Raw genomic sequence first — 25,580 nt, 5'->3', positions numbered from 1 at the left:
GGTAGGCGGTAGGCTAGGGGCACAGTTTGTCACTTTTTTTTTTTTTTTTTTTTTTTTGGTGGTACTGGGGTTCCTGGAAGCCCTTCTTCCTCCGGGCTACACTCCCGGACCTATTTTATATTTTTGAAACAGGGTCTCTTATGCCAGCGCGGCTGGCTTCGAACCTGCGTGATCCTCCTGTCTCCGCCTCCCAAGCGCGGGGATTACAAGCGTGCGCCACCACGCCCGACTCAGTTTGTCACTTAGTCCAGAGCTGCAACATCAGCCTGGGCACAACATTTTGGGGGCTCGTCCGGGATGTTGACCATAGGATAAGCAGGATGTTGTCTATGCTTGTTACATTTGCTTTCCATTGATGTTACTTTAACACCCTGAAAAACTCAGGAAGAGCATTAACAAAAGGTTCAAACTACTAAACAATTTTGGCTTGGCTCTTACACCCCCCTCCCTCCCTGGAATTATGGGATGAATCAAACCATTGATTCAGGTTTGGGCCCCAGGGAGGGTGTTGTAAGTACAAGCATTTGCAAAACTGAGATTTTTTGTTGAACAAAATGAGCAAAGGCATTTAATGCCAAGGGGTCCAGTGATGGCACTTAGCAGAGTGGTTAGCCATGGGGACCAGTTAAAGATCCTGTGAAACCAGGATCCAGATTGCTAGATAACAAATTGCACAGAAATAGACTACAATCTATAACTAAGACGAATGAAAATGTACCAAGAATAGTGAACTTCCAACATTAGACACAATCAGAAGTGTATCCAACATAAGTATTTTTGAGGTATCCAAGGAAGTATGTATTACAACATATTCTTAAGTTTTTGTGTATATGTGTGGTACTGAGGGTGGAACCCAGAGGCTTTCTACCTCCGGGCTATACTCCCAGACCTTTTTTATATTTTATTTGGAAACAGGGTCTCACTAAGTTGCTGAGAGCCTCACTAAGTAGCTGAGGCTGGCTTCGAACCTGTGCGATCCTCCTGTCTCATCCTCCCGAGCGCTGGGATTACAGGCATGTGTCACCATGCCCGGCTTAAGTTTTTATATGACACATATTGTATCCCCCTTATCGAGACTGTTCATACAGAGAGAATATCAATTTAAAAATGAAACAACACTGCCGGGCGTGGTGGCACACGCTTGTAATCCCCGCGCTTGGGAAGCGGAGACGGGAGGATCGTGCAGGTTCGAAGCCAGCCGCACTCGCTTAAGAGACCCTGTTTCCAAATTTTAAAAAAGTATAAAAATAGGTCTGGGAGTGTAGCCCAGAGGTAGAAGGGTTTCCAGGAACCCCAGTACTACAAAAGAAACAACACCTCTAGTCAGATGGGCCTTGTAAAGATGGATAATGGTCATCAGTAGCTCTCCTAATCTACAAAACTAACAGATGAATATAATGCCTCTGGATTCAATCCCAGCACCACAAAAATAAAATAAAATTTACATGGACTAAGAAGAATGACATAAAGGGAAAACAACAGGCCAGCTGGGGTAAGGCTGCTGGTTTTACTTTTCATTTATTTTCCTGCCTCTAAGCAGTGCTGAGAACTTGGCTATAGTAGCCGACTTGTATAGTCAGGTCTCAGTTTGCTGTTCTATAGAAGGACCAACTTCCAGGTCCTACCATCAGTCTGACCAGCCTTAAGGAGTCTTTATTTCTGCTCTTGAAAATTTCCAGCAATGACTCCATTTTATTAGAAAAGGAATGACACTAACAATGAACAGACAGAGAAGGAGTATCGGCCGAGAAAAAAAGAACGCTGCGCGCAGGGACTCTGGGAAGAGGGTCCCGACCAGATCCAAAGGGCTATATGTGAACAGCCCAATGGCCAGTGGTGGAGTCTGAGTGTCCACCCAACTCCACCGGCTCAGAAACCAATAGCACATCTGCCTGTTCTCTAATGAGGCCCAGATTGTCCGGAATTCAGAAAACCGATGGCAAGACCAAAATAAGAATGGTACTCACCAAGCGCTCCCAGGTAAACTGATTCCAAGGCCGGGGGCTCTTCCTCTAATCCTGGACATGCCCCCCAAATGTTGTGCCCAGGCTGATGTCGCAGCTCTAGACTGAGTGCTGGACTGCGGTTAAATAAACTGATCTTCCAAGTTCAGTTGGAGCACTCTTTCTCTGTCCTGCAACATCAGCCTGGGCACAACAATTTGCAAGAAAATGGAACTGGATAATATTATGTTGAGTAACATTAACCAATCACAAAAAGTGAAGGGTCATATGCTTTCTCTAATGTGCATAAGCTAGGGAGTCATGGGGATATAAGAAGAACTCCAGATAATGGAGGAGAAACCTCAGTGGAGCCAGGGAGGAAAGACAAGGGAGGAGGAAGACTGAGGTTCATCACTGGAAATACTATCATCCTCAAAAAAAAAAAAATCTTAGAAATACATTAATTTCTCCAATTTAAAAATGCTGGCTTTGGCATTCCTTTTATCTGTCTGTAAGTCTTTAATAGAAAGAAGTTTGTCATTAATGATTGATTGATTGATGTTTGTGTTACTGGGGATTGAACCCAGGAACATTCGACCTCTGAGCTACACCACCAGCCCTATTTTTATTCTTTATCTGAAAACAGGATTTTACTAAGCTGTGGAGGGCCTCACTAAGTAGTTGAGGCTGGTGCTGAACCTACAATTTTTCTGTCTCAGCCGCCCAAGTACTAGGATTACAAGTGTATACCACCATGCCTGGCAAATGATTTATTTTAATGTCATGCATCCACTTAATTTTTTAAATGTTTATATTTAAAAAGTCAGTTCTGCCAGGCGTGGTGGCACACACTTGTAATCCCAGCATTTGGGAGGTTGAGACAGGAGGATCTGGGTTTGCAGACAACCTCAGCTTCTTAGTGAAGCCCTTTGCAACTCGGTGAGAGCCTGTTTCAAAATAAAGAATAAAAAATAGGGCTGGGGATGTATCTTGGAGGTAGAACACCCCTGGAGTCTATCCCCAGTACCACAAAAATAAATAAATAAATAAATAAATAAATAAATAAATAAATAAATATGTATAAAAAGTCAGTTATAAGCCAAGTGTGGTGACATGAAGTCAGTTGCTCTGGGCACTGAAGCAAGAGGCTTGCTTGAGCCCAGGAGACCAAGTCTAGCTTGGACAGCACAGCAAGACCTCACCTCTCTCTTTTTTTTTTCTATATGTGGGTAGAACCCAGGGGCATTTATCTCTTAAGTTATACCCCTCAGCCCTTTTATGTTTTTATTTTTTTATTGGTGCACTGTATTCATACATCATAATGAGATAAAAAAAATACTTTTGTAGACATACATGCACACATCGCCCAGTTAGCCCCTACCTGATCCCCACCCTGTTCCCTCCCCTTCCCTCCTTCCCATGCTTGGCTTAGTGGTTGACATCTAGTATTATAGCAATTTATCCAAAATTAACAATGATAGTCTCACATAACAGTTTCATTTGTCTGATACCAAGCTTTTGATGATTTATAGATAACATTTCAATATTTCTTTTTGCTTTCTTTCTTATCAGAGAATATTTTTTTCTTTTTTTTTTTAGGTGAAACTATCTTACATTTATTTATTTATTTTTCACAAAAAATCTATCCTAATATGGAATATGGATTCAAGATACCCAAAATGATCTTGAAAAAGAACAAAGCTAGAAGATGTATATTTTCTGATTTCAAACCATATAAAGCTACAATAATTGAAACAGTATAGTACTGTTCTAAAGGCAGGTATATAAACCATTGGAGTTAAATACAAGCCTAGAGATAAATTATTCCATATATTGTCAAGTTATTTTTGACAAGGTTTCCACGAACATTTGGTGGAAGAAATAATTATCTTTTAACTAAATATTGTTGAAAAATAATAATTACATGAAAAAGAATTAAATTGGACCCTTACCTAATACCATATACAAATATTAACTCAAGATAGATAAAAGACCTAAATATAAATCTTAAGACTATAAACTTTTAGAAGAAAATCTGGGTCATAAAACCTCACAGCATTGAAATTGGCAGTGATTTCTTGGATATGATTTCAATTGCACAGGCAACAGAAGGGTAAACAAACCCCCTAGAAAATAAAAAAAAATATTGTATATCCAACAAAGTTAAAAGTTACTGATAGAATGGGATAAAATATTTTCAAAAGCTATATCTGAAGGTATATTAATATTCCAACTAGAAATCCTAAAAATTAGCAACAATGAAAGCAAACACTACAATTTAGAGATAGGTAAAAGACTAACATAAATAATGAATCTCCACAGATAACCAATCTTAGTTGTCTGTTGGATGGAAAATCTTGTTTCTCTGGTTCTGGTGTGTGTTACCTATTTCTTCTTTGTAGTTAATCTCTTTGAGTATTTTCTCTAGCACTGGTTTTGAAGACATAAATTCCTTCAGTTTCTGTTTGTCATGGAAGCTTCTTATTTCCCCATCTAATTTGATAGAAAGTTTTGCTGGGTAGGAAATTTTTGGCTGGAAGTTGTTTTCTTTCAGAGTTTGGAATATGTTACTCCAAGCCCTTCTGGCTCTCATGACTTGGTTTGGGAAGTCTGGAGTGATTCTAATTGGTTTGCCTCTGAATGTCACTTAGCCCTTTGTTTTTGTTGCCTTTAAGATTCTCTGCTTGGCTTCCACAGTGGTCATCTTGACAATTATGTGGCGTGGGGATCCTCTTCTCTGATCCTGTCTAAAGGGAGTTCTATAAGTTTCCCGGACCTGTGTATCGACCTCTTGCTCTATGTTTGGAAAATTTTCTGCTATTACTTTCTTGAAAAGATTGCTGATCCCTTTGGTTTCACCTTCTTTTCTCTCCTCTATTCCTATTATTCTTAGGTTAGCTCTCTTAAAATGAGCCCATATTTCTTCAATGTCAGATTCCTGCTGTCGGATATTTTTTTCTAGATTAGAAACTATGCGTTCTTTTTTGGAGTGCTCATCTTCTAAGAGTGAGATTCTATTCTCCATGTGGTCTAATCGGTTGTTTGTACTTTGAATTGAGGCCTTTACTTCATTAATTGCATCCTTTATCTCTTTTTTGGCTCTCTCTGAATTCTTTTCGAAACACCTCTATTATTTCTACAGTTATTTTCCTGATTTGATCTTCTAGAAATCTCTGAATTTCTGTTTTATCAGGTTCTGATGTTGTGGGGTTGTGGGCATTCATTGCTCCATTGTTATTCTTCTTTCCCATGATTTCGGAAGTTTGTGCCTTCTCTGGGTTCTTCCCTTGAGACACTACAACTTCACTTAAGGTGCTCTGGATCTTGCGTCTGTGGTATCTCAGTCCCCACTACTCCTTTACTGGGTTGTATCGCAGAGTCTCAGACCCAGGAAGTCATTTGAGGCTGCTTTAGACCATGGGGGATGCCAGGCTGGGCGTTCTCCTATGGTGTGATATCTCTGCCACCGCCACTCCCCCACTGGGTCAAGTCCCTGGGAGTGCAGTACTGGGATTTCTCCTCTATGGGCCGCAATTTGACTCACTGTTGTTGAGTGCGCTGATGGAGCTGTAGTGGACTCGGTGAATTCGCTGGTGCTGCCGTCATTGGCAATATGGCGCTGCTGCTATACCCTCGCCCATGAGGCTGGTATGTTTCTTCTCTGTTTTTGAGCTCCGCTCTTGAGTCTCTGCAGGTTGTGCTGAGCCCAGCCCCTGGGAGCTTTAGATGCTCCCTGCACCGAAAAATCTGCCGAATTCCGCCCGGCCGTTCCGCAGCAGCTCACCTTGGCTCGCTGTCCGCTGCACCTCTCTGGAGCCTGGTGGGCTGTTGAGTGCGTTGGTCTGGTGCCGTCCAGTGAGCTCGCTGCTACTGCCAGTAGTATGGCGCTGCTGCCGCATCTTTGGCTGTGAGGCCGGCGTATGTCTTCTGTGGCTCTGAGCTCCGTTCTGAGTTCTCCTCCTCTCTGGGGCCTGGTGCTGCCAGGGAAAATGGTGCCCGCACGGCTCCGGCCGCAGCACTGCAGTCTGGTTTCTTTCTTGTGTCTCATTTTTCCAGCTCCCTTGTAATTACATTTTTTGTTTCTCTGTTGATGGTGTTTTCTGGCTATGAAAGGCACTGATTTTGTGGTAATAGAGATTGGTTGTTAGCGGGGCTTGTAAGTCCGCTTTTCTCCGTCGCCATCTTCCCGAAAGTCCCCCCTCAGCCCTTTTAAAAACTTTTTTTTTTTTAGTACTGGGAATTGAACCCAGAGGCATTTTACCTCTGAGCTACATCCCAGACAGATTTTATTTCTTATTAGGAAACAGAGTCTCACTACGTTGCCGAGAGCCTCACTAAATTTTTGAGGCTGTCCTTAAACCTGCAATCCTCCTGTCTCAGCCTCCCAAGTACTAGGATTACAAACATGTACCACCACACCTGGCTAAATTTTTTATTTTTTTAAAACGAGGTCTCACTAAGTTTCTGAGGATCTTACTGTGTTGTTGTGGCTAACCTTGAACATATGATCCTCCTGTCTCAGCCTCTCAAGTTCTAGAATTACAAGTGTGTGCCACCATGTCCACTTCCATTTTTAATAAAATAAAATGCAATTCTAGGATGTTGCCAAGAGAATCTGTGATGTAGTTATGAAAAATTGTTTCAATCAAAAACCCATTTGAGTTGGGTGTGCTGTCACACACCTTTAATCCCAGTTTTTGGGAGGCCAAGACAGGAGGATCCCAGGCTCACAGCTATTCTGAGCAATTTAGTGAGGCCCTTCGTAACTTAATGAGACCTTGTTTCAAAATGAAAAATAAAATTTGACTGGGGGTGTAGATCAGAGGTGGAATGCCCCTAGATTCAGTTCCCAACACCATGTACACAAACACACACACGCATGTGCATGCACAAAAACACTTGCAAAAAAAAAAAAAAAAACAGGAATTGGCAAAATACTTATACAAATAGCTAATTCACAAAATAAAAAATTTTGAAAAGCTCTTAATTATATGAAAATATATTTAACTTTGCTCATAAGAAAAGTAATGCATATTTGCCAACTTAAGTTGTAATGGAACCAGGCATGGTGGCACACTACTGTAATCCCAGTAATTGGAAGGCTGAAACAGGAGCATCACAGGTTGGAAGCCAGCCTCAGCAACTTAGCAAGGCTTTCAGCAACCTAGCCAGACCCGGTTTCCAAAATAAAAAATAAAATAGCGCTAGGTTTGTAGCTTGGATATAGACTGCCCCTTGGTTCAATCCCTAATACCACAGGGGGAAAAAAAATAGGGCTGAGGGTGTAGCTTGGAGGTAGAACATCCCTGGATTCAATCCTCAGAACTCCCTCCCCATCTCCGCCATACACAACACACACACAAAAAAAAACTTGTAATGGAATGTTTTTAACACCTCATATTTGCAATGATCAAAAAGGTTAACATTGGGCATTATTTAAATGTTTATTGTTAAGGCCAGATGTGGTGGCACACACTTGTAATCCCAGCATTTGGGAAGCTGAGACCGGGGGATCGTGGTTTGTAGACAGCCTCAGCTACTACTTAGTGAGGCCTTGTGCAACTCAGTGAAACCCTGTTTCAAAATAAAAAATAAAAAATAGGTCTAGGGGTGTAGCTCGGAGGTAGAATGCCCCTGGGTTCCATTCCCAGTACCACACACATACAAAAAAAATGTTTATTGTTATTCTATGTGCCAAGTTCTCTGCTGGGTACTTTTAACATACATTTTTTAAAGTTTAAAACTTTATTAGTAGGAAAATATAAACATGGCTAGTGGGTATGAGTCATAGAAACTCTACTGAGGGTGATTTAAAAATAACTATAAATTTTTTATATCATATCTTTTGATGCAGCAGTTGCATATCCAGGAAATTATCCCGTGGGCATATGCACATGCATAATAAACATAAAAATACACTTGTTGCAGTGTTCTTTGTTTTTGCAAAAGACTAAAATCCACCTGAATGACTGTTAATAAGTAACTGGTTAAATTATAGTTGAGTCATTATAATGGAACTTTATGCAGATATTAAAAAGAACAAGGAAGATATATATATATATATATATATGTTATTTATATATAAGTTAAAAAAAATAAGGCATAGAATAACATGCTATCATTTATACCTTAAAAATACACACACTCATGTATGCACAGACTGTCCAGGAAGGACACACAAATTACTAGGGATAGTAGGTGCCTGCGTGGAAAGAAACCAGGCCAGCGTGAGACAGGAGTGGAAGGGAAATTTGTTTCCCCATTTGTAACTTGCAGTTTGTGTACTAGAGTTTATAGTACCTATTCAGAAACAAAGATGGGGATAGATCCATTGAAAGTGTCTAGGCAAAGATGTGCCATATTGTAATTATAAATGGGAAGCAGCTCTTGATTTACACCAATCTGCCTTGGGAGATTCTGAGTTTACCAGGTGGGAGAAGCTAGCAGCCTCCCATCAGTCCTGGTCTCCACTCCCGATTTCTGCACTTCCACACAACATTCCACTTCCCTCTTTTGGTTCTTGGGATGTCTGTCTGTATTTGTACATGGCTCCTGTCCAGCAGTTCCCAAACACCTCTTCAGTACCTGTGTTAACTCTTTGCTCTACAAGTACTGCAGCCTTTGCTGTCCAGGCCACAGGCCAGCCCATGCCAGGAACGAGGGCCTAGGAGGCCCAGGCTGGTGAGTCCAGGCTTCACCAGTTCTCTCCTATGCACTGCAACCCACTTCCAGGAATTTGCCCTATGAAGATCCCCATTGTTAGTCAAGACTGTGCTTTTAAAAATGAGGATCAGAGTTTTGTTTTTTGAATAATAGTAGATGTAAAACTATCCCACCTATACTACCACAAGGAAGGTGGGGTTATTTTTGGGGCGTGGGGTTGTTTTTGTTTTTGCAGTACTGGGATGGAACCCAGGGGCAAGCTACAGCCCTAGCCCAGTTTTTTTCTTTATTTTGTTTTTTGTTTGTTTGTTTGTTTTTGTTTTTGTTTTTTTAATGTTTTTTTATTGGTGCATTATATTCATACAACTTATTGGGGTAAAAACCTTGTGTGTACAAACATGTACTCATCTCTGATTTAACCCCCACCCAAATCCCACCCCATTCCCTCCCCGTCCCTCCCTCCCTTGCTTGGCTTAGTGATTGACTTCGATATGTTTAAGTACATTGTGAACTTTAGAGATTTTCCTCTTCCCCCCCTCATTTCTCCTCCTTTAGGTTGTCTTGTTTGCTCCTCTTTTCTCCCTAACTCTCACATATTAGGGAAAGCATCTGATTTCTTATTTTTTGTGCCTGACTAATCTCACTTAGCATAATGTCCTCCAGTTCCATCCATTTCCCTGAAAATGATGTAATTGAGTTTTTTTTTTTTTGATGGCTGAGTAAAATTCCATTGTGTACATATCCCACAGTTTTGTAATCCATTCATCTGTTAATGGACATCTTGGCTGGTTCCATAGTTTGGCTATGGTGAATTGTGCAGCTATGAACATAGATACGCATGCATTAGTTTGGTAGTTTGGTTTCTTTTCTTTTGGGTAGATACCCAACAGTGGTATTGCTGGATCAAATGGTAGATTTGTTCCCATTCTTCTGAGGATTCTCCATACTGTTTTCCAAAGTGGTTGCGCTAATTTGCAATCCCACCAACAATGTCTTAGAGTTCCCACTTCTCCACATCCTCGCCAGCATCTGTTGTTATTTGTGTTTTGAATGATGGCCATTCTAGTTGGAGTTAGGTGAAATCTCAGGGTAGTTTTGATTTGCATCTCTCTGATTGCCAGTGATGTTGAGCATTTTTCATGCATTTATTGGCCATTTGAATTTCTTCTTTTGTGAAGTGTTTATTTAGTTCATTTTCCCATTTTGTTATTGGATGCTTTGTTTTCTTAGTGTTGAGTTTCTTGAGTTCTCTGTATATTCTAGATATTAGTCCTCTATCAGTGGTGTAGGTGGCAAAAATCTTCTCCCATTCTGTTGGCTCTCGATTGAGATTCTTGATAGTTTCCTTTGCTGAAGAGAAGCTCTTCAGTTTCATGCAATCCCATGTATTGATTCTCCTGAAGAGGGCATAGGTCCAACACTACAACACGTAGGCACAGACAAACATTTCCTCAACAAGACCCCAAAGGCACAACAAATTAAAAGGAGAATCACTACATGGGATTTTTCTTTATTTTGAATAGGGCCTCACTAAGTAGCTGAGGCTGACCGAGAAACCCTGATCCTCCTGTATCAGCTTCTCAAATGCTGTGATTACAAGAGTGTGCCACCGCGCCCAGCTAACACAAGGAAGTTTAATGACACATTTTTATGCTTAAACTTAAACTAATTTAACACAGGGAATTATTATTGTAAGAATAAATAAAACCCTACTTCCTGGACTAAACCACAGAAAGACACTTGTTTTCATTCACCTGAGATGAAGCTAAGTCATGGCTTCTGCCCAGTAGCTACTTCCTTATCTGGACTTGCAGGTGAACATAACTGGGTAGAGTGCATTCCCAGCAGAAAGGACAAAGGCCCTGGGAGACTGGTGTGACAAGACAAAAGAGCACAGCCTTTGCTTCTAACTCACAGAGACTGTCTCCTGATGGAATGGTAGCTGACGCCATGTAAAATTCTACTTAGAAATTGTGAAATCTGATTTCACATCATCATCAGACTACTGAGGCATGGTAGGTGACAGATCTTAGACTGTCAATAAGTGTGGCCCAACCTGTGTTTTTATTTATAGATTGTGTAATAGTTTGTGTGGCAGTGTTTTATTGGAACCAGCTCATCCTAGCTGGTAATAAAATGCTGTCTGCTCGCAGGTGAAGCCAGCCTTGGTTGGTGCACAAATGTCTAGCTGCCCTGCAATTCCTGTTGGAATGCTCCCATGACCTCTGACTGATGCTTAAGTTTGGGTTGGAGAGGGAAGAAGAAATAACCTGCCAAGGCCAGGTGAAGGGGGACAATGTGTTTCCAACGTGTTCTGCTGTTTCTGTGGGTACCTAGGACTATCGGCCCACTTACAACACTGAGCCTCCAGCCAACAGGAAATGTTCCAATAGAAATCTGTTGAAAGAGCCTCGGATTGGTTGGTTGGTTGGTTTTTTAGTTGACTCTTTTACTCAATATCTTGAAGAGCTCTATCTTCTTGTTTAAAAAGATAATACTGATTGTCTTATTTTCATGATTTAAATAAGCCTGTTTAGCTTCATTGACAGTAACTTCAAAGTTACTGAAAGCCCCTGAGGAAGCATTCCATAGCCCCTTCCACACTCTGCTCACCCAAACACACAGGCGTGTCTCTGCTGTTTAGATTCTGTGTAGTTTCAGTCTGCTGCTGACACGACCTCCAAGGTAAGGGGCACTTGCAGGGGGAAAAAAAAAAAATTTCACCTGTTAGGAACTAACTTGTTTGAGCCTGTACATAAACAAAAACCTAAAACGGAATCAACCCATAGATGGAATTCACTTTTTCTCTGAGACAACACATAATTAATCCCACATCAGTCAACATCTAAATGACTACTTTGAGCAAAATGCTAAGCTTGGTAATTAGAGAAACCAGAAGTCCCTACTGGTGAGAACCTTAGTGTAGTAGTTGGATAGCTAAGATATTAGGGAGAAAAGTTAGGATCTCAAGGCATTAATTGATTAGGTACCTGGTGAGCCATAAAAGGAGCAGCAGAATGGAGAGAAGTGAGACAGAAACTTTGAGGAGGACATGCCACTGGTAGGACTGTCACGGAGAAAGGCACAAACTTATGGAAGAGTGGGGTAGAGAACATCTGGAGAGAGGCTATTTTAGGTTGAGCACACCAGTGTGTTTTGCACTGAGTTATGCTGTGGTGTCAATAGGATGCTCACAGGTGTGCACTGTGATCTTAAAGCATTAAGCTGGAGCCCCTGGCAAAGAACCACTGCATGTGATTAAGCACCTTAGTACCTTGCACTGCACAGAACACCTGACCGGGAAGGGCCAAGGTCAAGAAGGGGCCCCACGCCAGCTCAGGCTCAGCTCCCTTTGCGTCTTGGCATGGGGCTGTTTGTGCCCAGAGTGAGGGGCCGATTCTGTCTGCCAAGCCAAGTATCAGGAGGGCTGCCTCTTAACAGAGGGGCATTATTCTCTGAATGGTTCTTAACAAGAGTGGCTCTTTCTGCACAAAACTGCTCTGTAGGATAGCTATGGCTCTGCCCCTACATCTTATTCCGACCCTCCATAAAATTTAGCAAATATTAAAATTCATGCTAGGATGAATTATCAAAGTTCCACACTCAATTAGTCTCCTTCCTTAAAGAGGGCTTCTCTAGTGGATTTCTGCCTGATAATTTTTTGTGTGTGTGTGGTAATGGGGATTGAACCCGGGAATGCTCTACCTCCAAGCTACACCCCGAGCTCTTTTTATTTTTTGTTTTGGAACAGGATTGTACTAAGTTTCTGAGAGTCTCCTTACATTGCTGAGGCTGTCCTGGAACCTGTGATCCTCCTGTCTTGGCCTCCCAAGGACTGGGATTACAGGCATGCACCAGCATGCCATTTGCCCAAAACTTTTGAAGATCAGGAAGTAACATGTATATCTTCAGAAATAGAGAGAAAAGGCAAGATAAGCTCCACGGCCACCAAACAGTCCTAAAACTCTTTGAGTTCATACATTAATACTAAAATTAAATAAAGTTCAGTTTTCTTATTTCAAACCAAAGCAGTATTTTTAAAATAATATTTCAAGGCCTCCCCTGTACCTTTTGTCACATAAGGAACATCATCATTTATAGGAATCGTCAGTTGGATATTGTCAGATATACTTGATCTTGACATTAGGATATAACTCTGAGTATGGCCTCCAGGGCTCATATGCTGTAAAAAATAGCCAGCAAGCAACCACAAGGCCTGAACTGACCAAAAACATTTCCTGACCGTGGGTCAGATGCATGTGAAAATACCTAATCGGTGGTAAGTTAGGATTCAAATTAGCCAATCTGTAATGACAATGCCATTTTAGCACATGGAAAAAAGCTCTCCTGTTGTTCTTGTCCAGAAATGTGAGCTTTTCCATTTTATTTCATCTTACTTCATGCTCAGCCACGAGGGAGTTCTCACACCCTCAGAAGTATGGCGTGTGAGTTCTTCTGTGCAGGCTGCCATCAACGAAAGTCTAATCCGCAAATAACAAGTTCTGTTCTCCCTTCAGGGTCCTTCCTGTCCTGCTTCCCATGCCAGAACTTGTCCCCAAGTGTCTTTGGAGTCCAGTACACTGGCGTCATCCATTTGTTAGTGGTTTAAGGAAAAATCCCTTGGCTTACGTTCTCTTCTAGATCCTTCCACTCTCTCTTGTACTGAGGTCTGACCTCATTCTTCCAAAGCCTGCTGATCAGGACTATATCCATCACCATCCTAGACCCGTGATTAGTGTAAAGTGGATAAGAGTCCCACCCCACTCCCACTCCAGAGCTCTCTGAAGAACTCAGAAGGGGGATAAATGGACAAGTTAGTGGCTAAGGGGATGGATGGATGGGTGGATGGATGGATAGTGTTTGTATGCAAAAACACTACATATGGAGAGAACCAAGTTTAAATCCCAACCAAGACAGAAGCTAGCTCTTTGAACTGGGCAAGATGATCAGTGAGCGCCTCAGATTTCTCTGTCAAATGAAGGTAGGATTCCTGCCTAGCCTGGGTGGCTGTAAAGATTACAGACTGTAAATTGCTTAGGGAAGTGCTTGGTTAAAACAACAGCCACCCAAAGTGGGACCTTCATAACTACAACAAAAGGTGATAAGTGACATAAGAGAAGTGCAAACAAAGGGGTGGGGGTTCCCGCACCTGGAGGCAGCCACTTGCGCCTGCGCCCTGGGCCCTCCCCGCCTCCAGGTGATTTGCCGGCCCAGCCCACACCCACACTGGTCAGGGCCCGGCAGCACAGGCCACACAGCCCACACTGGAGGCTGAGGAGCCCTGCAGTCCGATGGGTACAGGTGTACAGATGTGACCTGCAGCTACCCCCTCCAGGCCCCAGCAGAGAAGGGTTAGAATGGAGATTGGGAAAGGGCGCCGCTGTCAAAGTTGATGACCTGTCAGTGGGGATCAAGACCATCCCACTCTCCAGACCTCGAGGTCGGATGACTGAGATGAAGCGTTTTTCTCTCTTCTGCAGCTCGGAGGCTGAGAATGGTGTGGAGGACAAAAAGAAAGCCTGCAGGTCTCCAACAGCCCAGTCTCCTACCTGGTCCCTGGAGGCTGAGTCCCCAGACCAGAAGAGAAGCATTTGCCTGCGGTGAGTCCACCTTCGACCCCTGGCTCCGGGCTGCGGGAGGTGCTGGAGCTTCTGGTTTTATGGTCCTTGTTGAGAGTCTAGATCAACATTGGGCAATGAATGCCCTTGAGAAAGAACAGAGCTCCTTCCTTGAAGCCTGAGCCTGTGCTGCACTTCCCCAGCTCTTCCAGCACTCGCAGCTTCTCCTGCCCAGGCCTTCCGCAGAATGCTGCTCTTTCCCAAGCACTGGCGTCCCAAGCACAGTTATGAGGCTCCTGGGAAGGCTGGCCACCGGCAGGGCTGCGCAGCCTCTGGGGAGCACACTTACCTCACCTTCCTCGAAGCCATGGGGAAGAGCAGGGGCTAACCCATCCCAGAAAGCCTCTGCGCCTCTGGTGTCTGGCCTGGGCTGTGAGGGAGGCCTGGCTTGGTTGGAGGGTAGGAGGGGAGAGCCAGTTTGAGATTTACAGCTGCTGCAGACTCCTCATTCTCAGAGGCTCCAACTACCAGGAAGGTCATAACTTAGCAAGACCCTCAGCAACTGAAGACCCCTGACTCACCAACATAAAAAATAAAAGGGACTGGGTGTGTAGTTTCAGAAATAGAATGTCCCTGTGTTCAGAACTTAGTACCACCAAAAAGAAAAAAAAAAAATGCTACCTTTTAGTCCTAAAAGAGGGTCGCTAAAACAACGGTCAGTTGGTCAGTGATAGGTAAATGTGGGGGATATTTGCTTATTTGCTGGGTTTTTGTTTGTTTTATTGGTCAGTTTTTTTGTTTTTTGTGGGAATTTTGTATTTTGCTTTTTGTTTTGTCCTGAAGATTGAACCCAGGGTCTCATACATACTAGGCAAGTACTCTACCACAGACCTACACCCCCAGCCCCAAATGTGTGGGGGGGTTGTTATTGGAGTTATTGGATGGGTGGTTGGTTGGCTGGTAGGTAGGTACTAAGAAAGTAACCCAGGAGCATTCTACTCCCTACACCCTCAGCCTTTTTTTTTTTTAAACAATTTTTTTATTGAACGTAAATAGTATACATTTACACTATATTTGATGCCCTCCCCCCCCCGCCCCCATTTTCCTTTCCCCACTCCCACCAATGGCTGTCCAGGTTAACCATGACTTATTCATAATTTTACACATGTTCAGGTGTAGACCCTCGTTAATCAAGACCGACCTTCCTCCTCTCCTATCTTACCATCCAAACTTAGCTAGTATTTCCCCTTCAATAACTGGAGCCCTTTTTATTTTTTATTGTGAAACAAGTTCTCACTAAGTTGTTGAGGGCCTCACTATGTTGCTGAAGCCCCTTCTCTCAGCCTCCCAAGTCCTGGGATTACAAATGTATGCCAGCAGGCCTGACTCCTAGTGTTGTGTTTGTTTGTTTGTTTAGTTTCTACTGAGGAGTGATTGATTGTTCTCCCTCCCCATTATTAGGACTGTTAGAACTGCTACCTTCTCCCTCTTTGGCCACTGCTAAGAGACAATTAACTAATTCCTGCTTTTCACTTCTTTCCTGGCTCCCAGTCCATACCTTCTCTCCAAACCTATACTTCATTCAGGACCAAGCGTAAGTCTTAACTCTTCCTCAGTTTCCCCTTTTCAGACTCCAGTCCGCTCTCTCCATCTTTTCTCTGTGCCTGTTTTGTGGCCTCTGGCTTTTCACCATGTGTTCTGTGGTTGCTTCTTGTCAGAGCATCCTGCCTCACTATCACACAGGCACAGAACCTGTTGTTTGCTGTTTGTGTGTCTTTCACCACTGTCCTCCATCTGCAGCAGTCACCTTGTGAACTCTCTTGGTTGTACTCTGACTCCCCGGACAGCAGATGAGAACAGCACATATCTCAGCAGGATGTGTGTGGGGCACTGCACAGTATGTGGCCTGTGCTATCACAGGGCCTAATGCTCTGCTCCCTGCCTGAATTCTTATACTCTTGTATAAAGGCCCCACACTTTGGATTTTGCGCAAAGCTTCCCGTTCTGCTCATAGACACCTATAGGAAGTGGGAATAACATGGTTTGGAAGACCCAGAGATAGCAATCCCGTGTAAAGAAGCATCCCACCCCTGCAGGTCTGTGCTGCGCAGGTGGCCCTCTGCTGCTGGACTTTTTGACGTTACCAAGGCAGGATAGCCTAGGTGCCGCATTTGCTATGCGCAATCCCAGGTTCTCCCAAAGACCTGGCTGCTTCCCTAACTCTACTAATACTGATTCACTCCAGTCAGTAGAGGCAGTCTACTCAAATTAGTAAGTAGGATGAATAAATGGAAATTGGACATTTGTAAAAAATAATTTTATTTTTAAGTAGAGTACAAACATTTCAAGTAGAGGACTTGAAATTAAATTTCCAAAAATGTAATCTCTGCAATTCCCGGGGAATTTACAGTTTGAGTTGCTGAGACCTGTGCTTTGAGCATTGTTGAAGCACAAGCTTTTGAGACTAGAAGGAACATGGACATTAGGTGACCCATCCTTTCACAGCTGAGAATATCAGAGCCTAATGCCACTTTTTTTTTTTTTTTTTGCAGTACTGGGGATGAAACCCAGAGGCATTCTACCTCCAAGCTACACCCCTAGCTCTATTTTTTATTCTTTATTTCGAAACAGATAGTAGTAGCAGCAGCAGCAGCAGCAGCAAGTAGCTGCTGAGGCTGTCCGCAAACCACAATCCTCCTATCTCAGCCTCCCAACTAATGCCACTTCTAAGTTTAGTCATTTCTCTCCCTTTGTGACACCCAAATTACTTCAGATTCTTCCTAAATATACTTTGAGCCAAACATGTAACAAAGCCTATTTTAGGGAATAATAATGAAAAATTATGAGTTTCATGTGTACCATGCCCCACCCCCACCCCAGTGACCAAGAAAGTAACTACAAAATTAGAAAATTTAGCTGGGCATAGTGGTGCATGCCTGTAATCCCAGTGCTTTGGATGCTGAGACAAGAGGATTACAGGTTTGAAGCCAGTGTCAGCAACTTAGCAAGGCTCTTTAGCAACTTACTGAGACCCTGTTTCAAATAAAATAGGACTGGGAGTGCAACTCAGAGATAGAATGCGTCTGGGTTCAATCCCAGTACCACAAAAAATATATATAAAACTGTTTCATAACTACCTCTAGAAAACATACATGTGTTGCTATGACTATTTATGGCTGTTTTAGCTGTTTTTAGCTATAAGGTTGAAGATAAGTACAAATTCACACATCTGCTAAAATGGAAAGCCAGGGCTAGAATCGCCTTTAAAAAGATTTTTGGAGCTCTGAGCTCTGCCTTTGACAGGACAAAGGAAGACTTAGATTTGACTTTTTTATTCTTTATTTTGAAACAAGGTCTCACTGAGTTGCAGAGGACCTTACTAAGTAGCTAAGGCTGTCCTCGAACCCAGATCCTCCTGTCTCTTCCTCCCAAATGCTGGATTACAGACGTGTGCTACCACCCCCGACTTATTTTTTTCTTTCCTGATTTCACTTTTACTGCTTTTCCAGTCTGGATGTTTGTCTGTCTTCCTCATACCCAGTTCCCGCTCACCCTGGCAGCCCTGCTTATTAAACCCACATTGCTCTGTTGGTCTCCGCTCTCTTGCCTCTCGTTGGCCTTGTTGTCTCTGTATCTTCTCCTTACTCCTCTGATTTGTGTTGCTAAATCATACACTGCCTTTTAAAAAAAAATATTTGACGTATCTGTATACAAGCTTCCTAAAGAGAAAGACTGCTTTGTGTGCCCAAGGTATTTAAGACAATACCCACTCAATTAACACTTGTAAAATATTCATAGTTCTGAAACAAAAGTATTCTTTGATTAAACTATAGCTATAATTTTATTTGTTAATTTGCTTCAAGTACTCATCCTCTTCATAGTGATTAAAATACTTTCAAAATGACATAATTGCTTTCACATCTCAATTGCTGTTTCTCCTTTTATAAGTTATCGGTTCTCTCTCACATGGCCCGTCTTCTCCCAACTGAAAATCAAAGGTTAAGGTTACTTCTAAGTTTAGCCATTTCTGTCCCTGTGTGGAGCCCAAATTACTTCAGATTATTCCTAAATGTACTTTAAACCAAATATGGAATGGATCTTTAAGGAATAATAATACAAAATAATGGGTTTCCTGTGTGCCATTTCCCCCCATGAATAAGAAAGCAGCTACATAATTATAGAACTTGTTCATAATTACCACTAGGACACATACGTGCGTGGTACTTGGTGATCATCACAGCACTAGGACTCATACATGCACGGTACTTGGTGATCACAGCACTAGGACTCATACATGCACGGTACTTGGTGATTACAGCCTGCTTTCAGCTCCTACTCACCCAAGACACGTGCTGTGTAAATGGCCTACAGTATCATGAAGGACTACCAATATCTAGACAAGAAAAACAAATGTCAGGTTTTCTCGTGACATGGTGTAATAATCAGGATTTATCATATTAAATTAATGAGGGGCATAAATAATTCATCTTCTAATCTCCTGGGTTTTATTTCCCCAGGTCAAAATCCAGTTTCGATGGCGCCTCTTTAGCAAGCGATAAAAACGACTGCAAAACAGAAAGCAAAAATGACCCCAAGACAGAAAGGAAAAAGTCTTCATCTTCCAGCCAGGTGACTAGGGGCGGGTTGTATATTTTCTCAGAGGGTGACACAACTGCTGGGTCCAAGGGAGAGAAAGAACCAGGGCCTGCAGCTTCCTGCTGCTCAGGGCTAGCACAGACACAGAGCTCAGGGAGCTTAGAAGAAAGACAAATTGTAATTCCCCTGGTCCACTTTTCATCAATATTAAATTCCACAATTAACCTCTCAACACATAATGAGAGGTAGTGAATGTGAGTGGTGGCCTCCAACTCTGACAAGTACCCAGAGAGCAGGACCAATAGCCAGGTGCTTGTCTAATAATTAGCAGGATGAGAGTGTGACATGCACACATTACAGTTACAGAGTCCAGGAAGGCAGTAGCTGCACACAGAGGAGACCTATGAGCAGGGTCATGATTCTGCACAAGTCAGTCCAGTTCTGCTCTAAAATACACCCAGACGGATAACAAAGCCTATGCTGCATCACAGCGTGTGACGGGCTTATGGGGGCCAGGAGTTTGGAGGATTTTTGTTTTCTCTTTTGTTTTTGATGCTGGGGAATGAACCTAGGACCTCTCATATACTGAGGACATGCTCTGTCACTGGTTGGTCTTTGTTTGGATACATGACCCAAAGTATTGACACACCCTTGAAATTTAACTAAATATCACTTTCATTTTTAATTTCTGTAATTGTCCTATAAAGAGTCTTTTTTTTATATATATATACTGGGATTTGAATCCCAGGGGCATTCTGCCTCTAAGCTACACCCTCGGGGCTGTCTAATTTTTTGTTTTGAATCAGGCTCTCACTAGGCTGATGAGAGTTTCACTAAGCTGCTGATGCTGACCTGGAAGATACAATCTTCCTGTCTCTGCTTCCCAAGTATTAGGGTTATCAGTATGTGCCACCCTGCCCAGCTAAAGAATGTCCTCTTTGTGTGTGTGGTGCTGGGGATGGAACCCAGGGGCATTCTACCTCTGAGCTACACCCTCAGCCCATTTTTTATTCTTTATTTTGAAACAGGGTCTGACTAAGTTGCAGAGGACCTCGCTAAGTCGCTGAGGCTGGCCATGAACCCAGATTCTCCCATCCCAGCCTCCCAAGTGTTGGGATGACAAGGTTGCGCCATCACGCCGGGCTTGAGGAATGTCCTTTTTAAAGGTGTTTTTGTTGTTGTTGTTTCTGTCTCTAGGATCCAATCAAGAGCCAAGTATTTAATTTATTGGCTATATCATTTCTAATTTAGCTCATTCCTGGTATTTATTTACTCACATTTCCAAAGACTCTGTAACCTAAGATTTTTTTTATTTTTTATTTTTTTGTGGCACTAGGGATTGAACCCAGGGACACTCTGCCTCCAAGCTATACCCCCAGCCCTCTTTTATTTTTATTTTGAAACTGGGTCTGATTAGGTTGATGAGAGCCACATTACTTGCTGAGACCATCCTCAAACCCACAATCCTCCTGTCGCAGCCTCCCAAGTACTGGGATTACAGGTGTGCGCCACCACACCCAGCTAATCTAGGATATTTTAAAATGAGTGCAGCCAATGCTCCCTGTTGCCATTAATAACAGAATCTCTGTGAAGCCCTCCTAGAGTACCTAGCTTTCATCAAGGTAGCTTTCCAGACCCAAAATGTCCTCCCAGAAAGCCGTCTGAGGTAGTGTACTTTATACTGAGTATTCATCTGTAAAATAGCTGCCTCTCAGGTGCCTACTAGCCGTAGCTCTCTGTTCTCATCAGGCTTTTTCTTTGGAAACATCTGATACAGCAGAGTGGCTCAGACGGAGGACTGAACTCTGCCTCCGAGTGGTGCGGGGTGGGCGATGCTGTCAGTGTCCCTGAGGCATGGGCCCTAACCCTACCATGGGGACATCAGGATCCCAGTGCTTTGTGTGGAGGAGGTTTGAGAGAGCCTTCGCACACTACAGTGCCGGCTGCCAGCTGTCATCGTCACTCCCTGGAGACAGATTCCTTGAAAATGAAGCTGTTCACAGCATTTCAGACTCTTGGGTCTTACTCTGCCCTGGAGAGTTGGATGCTTTGTATGAAATCCCACTTGTGTACTTCTGCCCTCCTGCCGCTGGCTGAGGAATTGCCTTCACAATGACAGGGTAGCAGTGGGTTATTTAGATGTGTTATCCCATGTGAGCTCATGGCACCTCCCTGGCACAGAAGAGGAACTGAGGCCCGGGGAAGTTAAGTGACTAGGCCATGACTGTACACCAAGGAGGAGCTGGGGCAGAGACTTAAGGTCAGGTTCATGCATGCAGAGACTTTACCCGTGCTCTTCCGAGGGCACCCACTCCTGTCTCTAGTGCTCTGGATCCAGTGCCTTCCCTACTGAGACTCCCTAGAATGTCATCCCCTTTCATATCGGGAGCACCCTGTCCTGCCCCATCACCTCTGCTGTCCATGCAGCAAGGCACTAAGCATGTTGGAAAATGAACTGTCATGCCCTGATTCCACTGCATCTTGCTGAAGGGTTGTGTTGGAGACTTTATAAGATCATAGAGGATGAATTCCTAAAGGCAATGTTAAAGAGGGAGGAGGTGATTATCGCATCAAATTGGAGTTCTAATGTGTAACATTTCCCCAACATTAAGCACGATGCCACCTGTGTTTTGTTCTTGTAGTTCAAAGCGAACATGCACTTTCACAAGTTGTTTCTTGATGTCCCGACCGAGGAGCCACTGAGACAAAGTAAGTTCTGACAGGTTCGACTTTTCAAGCTACATATCTGAAAAGTTGCTAATTAGTTTGGAGGATAAAGAAAGCACATTCTGGGGACCCAGTCATCCAAGGAACTAGGTTTCTGAAGAGACTGGGTCATGTAGCAATGCCAGCTACCGTCACCTTTCACCAAGCTCCTTGAAAGATACAAGACCAGAATGAGAAGCCGAATCTTTCCACACGATAAGGAATCACCCAGGATGGCTCCAAAATGATCTCCTTGCCTCTAGTATTTATTGCTGAAATGAATGTGATTGAATCACCCTGAGATTTAGGATAACAAGCCTGGGGCATGAGAGGCTACTAGAAGAAGGTTAAAGTGAAACACAAGTTGAAATGGATGGATGTGCTAATATCTGTGCTATGCAGGGTGTGGGGGTCAAACCGAAACGTCTTCCCAGAAGCTATTTGAGTGAGGGGCTCATCTCAGGGCCCAGCATTCGGTTGGAGCCTCTCTCAGTGTACAGATGTGAAGGCCAGATGCTGGATTCCTGCCATGACCTCCAGGCAGGAGGTGTGGTCACCTGTCTTCCCTCAGAGACCATCCATTTCATTACTGAGTCTAGAAGAGAGAGGCAGAGTGCTAATATTAGCACCTGGATGTCACACCTTCCTCAACAAAGATTTCTGGGTTTTGGTGGTGGACTTGGCCTCCCACTGTCATTCTTGTTCTAGAGTGTGTAAGACTTGGGACTAAAAACAAACTGCATAGTTGGGGTCTGGGGGACTGGGGTGTGGTGGGTAGCACATGCCTATAATCCCAGTACTTGGGAAGCAAGACCAGAAGATCATAGGTTTGCGGTCATCTGCCCTGGAACTTAGCAAGACCTTGCTTCAAAACTTTAAAAAATAAAATAAAATAGGGATAGGGGTATGGTTCAGAGGTAAAACATCCCTGGGTTCAATCCCCAGTACCACAAAATAGATAAATAAAAGATAACTTCAGTCACTGTGGCTTCATGCCACAGTGAAAAAGTGATGGTAGAACTTTGGAAGGGAAATGTATATTCTCTGCCCATCTTTGAGGCACCAAAATTTATACAGAATTTTTATTTATTCATTTATTTATTTACTTAGTTTTTTTACTAAGGACTGAACCCAGAGGCATTCTATGTCCAAGCTACACTGCAGCCCTATTTCATTTTTTATTTTGAAACAGGGCCTAAGTTGCTGATGCTGACCTTGAGCCTATAGTCCTCCTGTCTCAGCTTCCCAAGTATTGAAAGTATAGGTATTGTACCCCATACCTGGCTCAATTTTTATTTTCAGTGGAAATTATATTTTAATGGGATTTGAAGTGATTATATTTACCTGTCTATATTCTCCCAGGCTTTACCTGTGCTCTACAGAAAGAAATACTATACCAAGGAAAGCTCTTTGTGTCAGAAAACTGGATTTGTTTTCATTCCAAAGTCTTTGGAAAAGACACCAAGGTCAGTATAATGTTTAGAAAAGAAAGCTAACTCTATATTTTGTAGATATTGCAAATATAAAGTACTTAAAATTTAACTACATTTATAAATATTTATTCTGCCTTCTTCTAACGTTTATTTTGTTTTGGTTCCAAATACTTTAGGCTCTGATTACCTCCAAATGACACTAACTTTCCTCTTTCCCTCAGTACCACCGTGGACTGTAGTCCTGGCCAAAGACCTGGTTCCAGGGGAATGCAGCAGACCAGCACTGTTCACACCCCACACACACACCCCAAAAAATAGCAGGAGTGAGTGAGGAAGCAGGAAAGGAGCCTGCTCTCAGGCTGGTTGTCCTAGGCCTCGGGAACAGCTCTGCAGTTGTGTAGGGAAAGAATCAAGGCAAAAGCAGATGGGTTGTGTAGCTGACAGTTTTGGTGAGGATCTGGCCTCAGGGATTATTATCCTAGGACGAGTCATGCAGAGTGCTAATATTAGCACCTGGATGTCACACCTTCCTCAACAAAGATTTCTGGGTTTTGGTGGTGGACTTGGCCTCCCACTGTCATTCTTGTTCTAGAGTGTATAAGACTTGGGACTAAAAACAAACTGCATAGTTGGGGTCTGGGGGACTGGGGTACAGTGGGTAGCACATGCCTATAATCCCAGTACTTGGGAAGCAAGACCTTCAGAAGATCACAGGTTTGCGGTCATCTGCCCTGGAACTTAGCAAGACCTAGGAAATCATCAATGTGGCTGAGAACGAGAAAGGCAGGTGTGAGGTCTATCACAGGATATTTCTCTGTCACACCCAGGATTCTGGAATTTAAGATAAACTGAGAGACAGAATAATTCAGAAGAAAACAGGTCAGAGAGAGAGAGAGAGCTTGTGAGGCAAGGATCAAGCCCTCCTCCTTCACTCTCACTCATCTGTACCTCTCCCACACAGTGCCCTACATCCCTTTCACCCAGATGTCACCAGACACATTCAGAGCTGTCCATATTGGGTGTGCGCCATAATTTGTTTCAGAGGCACTCATTAAAACCAAAGCGGTTATTTAAAGAAATATCAATTTATGTACCATATTCATACCAGTTACTGTCAGAGAGTTCCAGAATGGCAGGCTTCTAAATAAGCAACTTGCCCCACCCAAGCACACCTAAGCAGGAATTGGGGGAGTCACAGACCCACAAGCCCAAGCCTACTCTGATACTGCATCTTCTCTTTAAACATGGACCCAGGGAGCAGAGGTGTGTCACACCTGAGCATAAATGAGCATAACTTGAAGAAGTCAGCAGTTTGACCAAGGCGGCACCTTCTGCAATGAGGGCTCAGGAAGGGAAAGGATCATCCCTTCCCAGCGACATCCTTGCCTTTGAACTATGGTATCACGTCACAGTTTGCTCAGGCCATCAGAGTAAGACATCCACAGAAAACCTTCTTGGTTTGTTTTTTGAAACCCAAGTTTGTTTTCAGTAATCCCGATTCATGCTTACAAATAAGCAGTTTCATTTTGCTTTTTGTTTTTTCATTTAATACTAATGAACCCAGGGGCATTTTACCTCTGAGCTACCCCCAGCCCTTTTTGTTTTTGAAGCAAGGTCTCACTAAATTGCTAAGGACCTCACTAAGTTGCTGGGGCTGACCTCAGACCTGGCTCAGCCTCCCAAGTACTGACATTATAGGCATGTGCCACCATGCCCAGATGAATAAGCAGATTTTCTGTTTCTAAAATAGCTGATTACAAACTCTGTTTTGAATAGATATGCTTTATTTAAATATTCTTCCTAAAATCATTGGCAATTGCATAAAAACTATTCAAAAAATATAATGTAAAATCTTTACTTGTTGATGTTTAGACTAGCATACTATTCTTAGATAAAAACATGTTATTTTTGTATAGTTTCTTTATTACATAGTTATGCCTAGGTAAACATTTTGACTTGAGGTAATATCTGAATCAGTGGAATGCAAAGCAATATTAGGCAGTATTCCACCATACCTTCTAGATTTCTAGATTATGAGAATTTGTTTCTGGGTCGGGAAAGCAGATTACGCAGTGCTCATTGGTGTCATAAAGATAGTTTTGAGGAATTCAGAGAGAGCCAGCCTGTCTGAGAAGAGCAGCAAAGGCAGAAGGTTCATGAACAAAGCACTAGCCCTCCGAAGGGCTAAGGGATTCACAAAGGCATAAGTGTAGTTTCAAGACAATATGATTCTAGCAGTGGCTTTAAGATCCTACTTCTACCTAAGAGAGAAGTGACAAAAGAAGCTGAAAGAAGTGGTCCTGGTTATTTAAAGACCTGGAAACATTGGAATTTGTTTTCCACGTGCTGTGTCTAAACTACAGAGGCAAGAGATTGAAAATTGGTAGGGGTGGGAATAAAAACCATACGGTGTCTATTCTTCCCCCGTAAAAGTAGACTTCAGAGATGTCACAGAATTTCTTCACTGTCAACAGTGAAGTGTCCAGCATGATCCAGTAAGAACTGAAGACACCCAAACAATTTGCTCTAGGAAGGGGAACTCTCTAAGCACCCTACCCTGGAAAAATGTTAATAAAGAGCCGCCTTTATTTATTTAGTTCATTAGTTAGTTAGTTATTGCAGGTCTGGGAATGGAACCCAGAGGCATTCAACCTCCGAGCTACACCCCCTGCCCTATTTTT

The 25,580-nt window shown here is 42.9% G+C and overlaps 1 protein-coding gene across 6 annotated transcripts in view; it reads left to right on the top strand.

Moving 5' to 3' along the window:
* GRAMD2B (GRAM domain containing 2B) overlaps window positions 1-25,580 on the top strand; it is a gene marked incomplete at both ends in the record, with an annotated part of 151,296 nt that overhangs the window by 104,329 nt on the left and 21,387 nt on the right. For 4 of the 6 annotated variants that reach the window (XM_080698309.1, XM_080698308.1, XM_080698312.1 and 1 more), the window contains 4 exons: window positions 14,087-14,206; window positions 18,682-18,793; window positions 21,403-21,469; window positions 22,829-22,932. In XM_080698309.1, coding sequence (XP_080554435.1) covers window positions 14,087-14,206; window positions 18,682-18,793; window positions 21,403-21,469; window positions 22,829-22,932 — 403 coding nt within the window. Of the gene's footprint in view, window positions 1-14,086; window positions 14,207-15,715; window positions 15,759-18,681; window positions 18,794-21,402; window positions 21,470-22,828; window positions 22,933-25,580 lie in introns of all 6 variants that reach the window. The other 2 variants (XM_080698310.1, XM_080698311.1) reach the window with 1 other exon arrangement.

Source organism: Muscardinus avellanarius (assembly GCF_963383645.1).
Source record: "Muscardinus avellanarius genome assembly, chromosome: 7".
NCBI classification, from domain to species: Eukaryota; Metazoa; Chordata; class Mammalia; order Rodentia; family Gliridae; genus Muscardinus; species Muscardinus avellanarius.
Note: the sequence above shows the minus strand (reverse complement) of the source record. Positions and strands in the feature narration are given on the sequence as shown.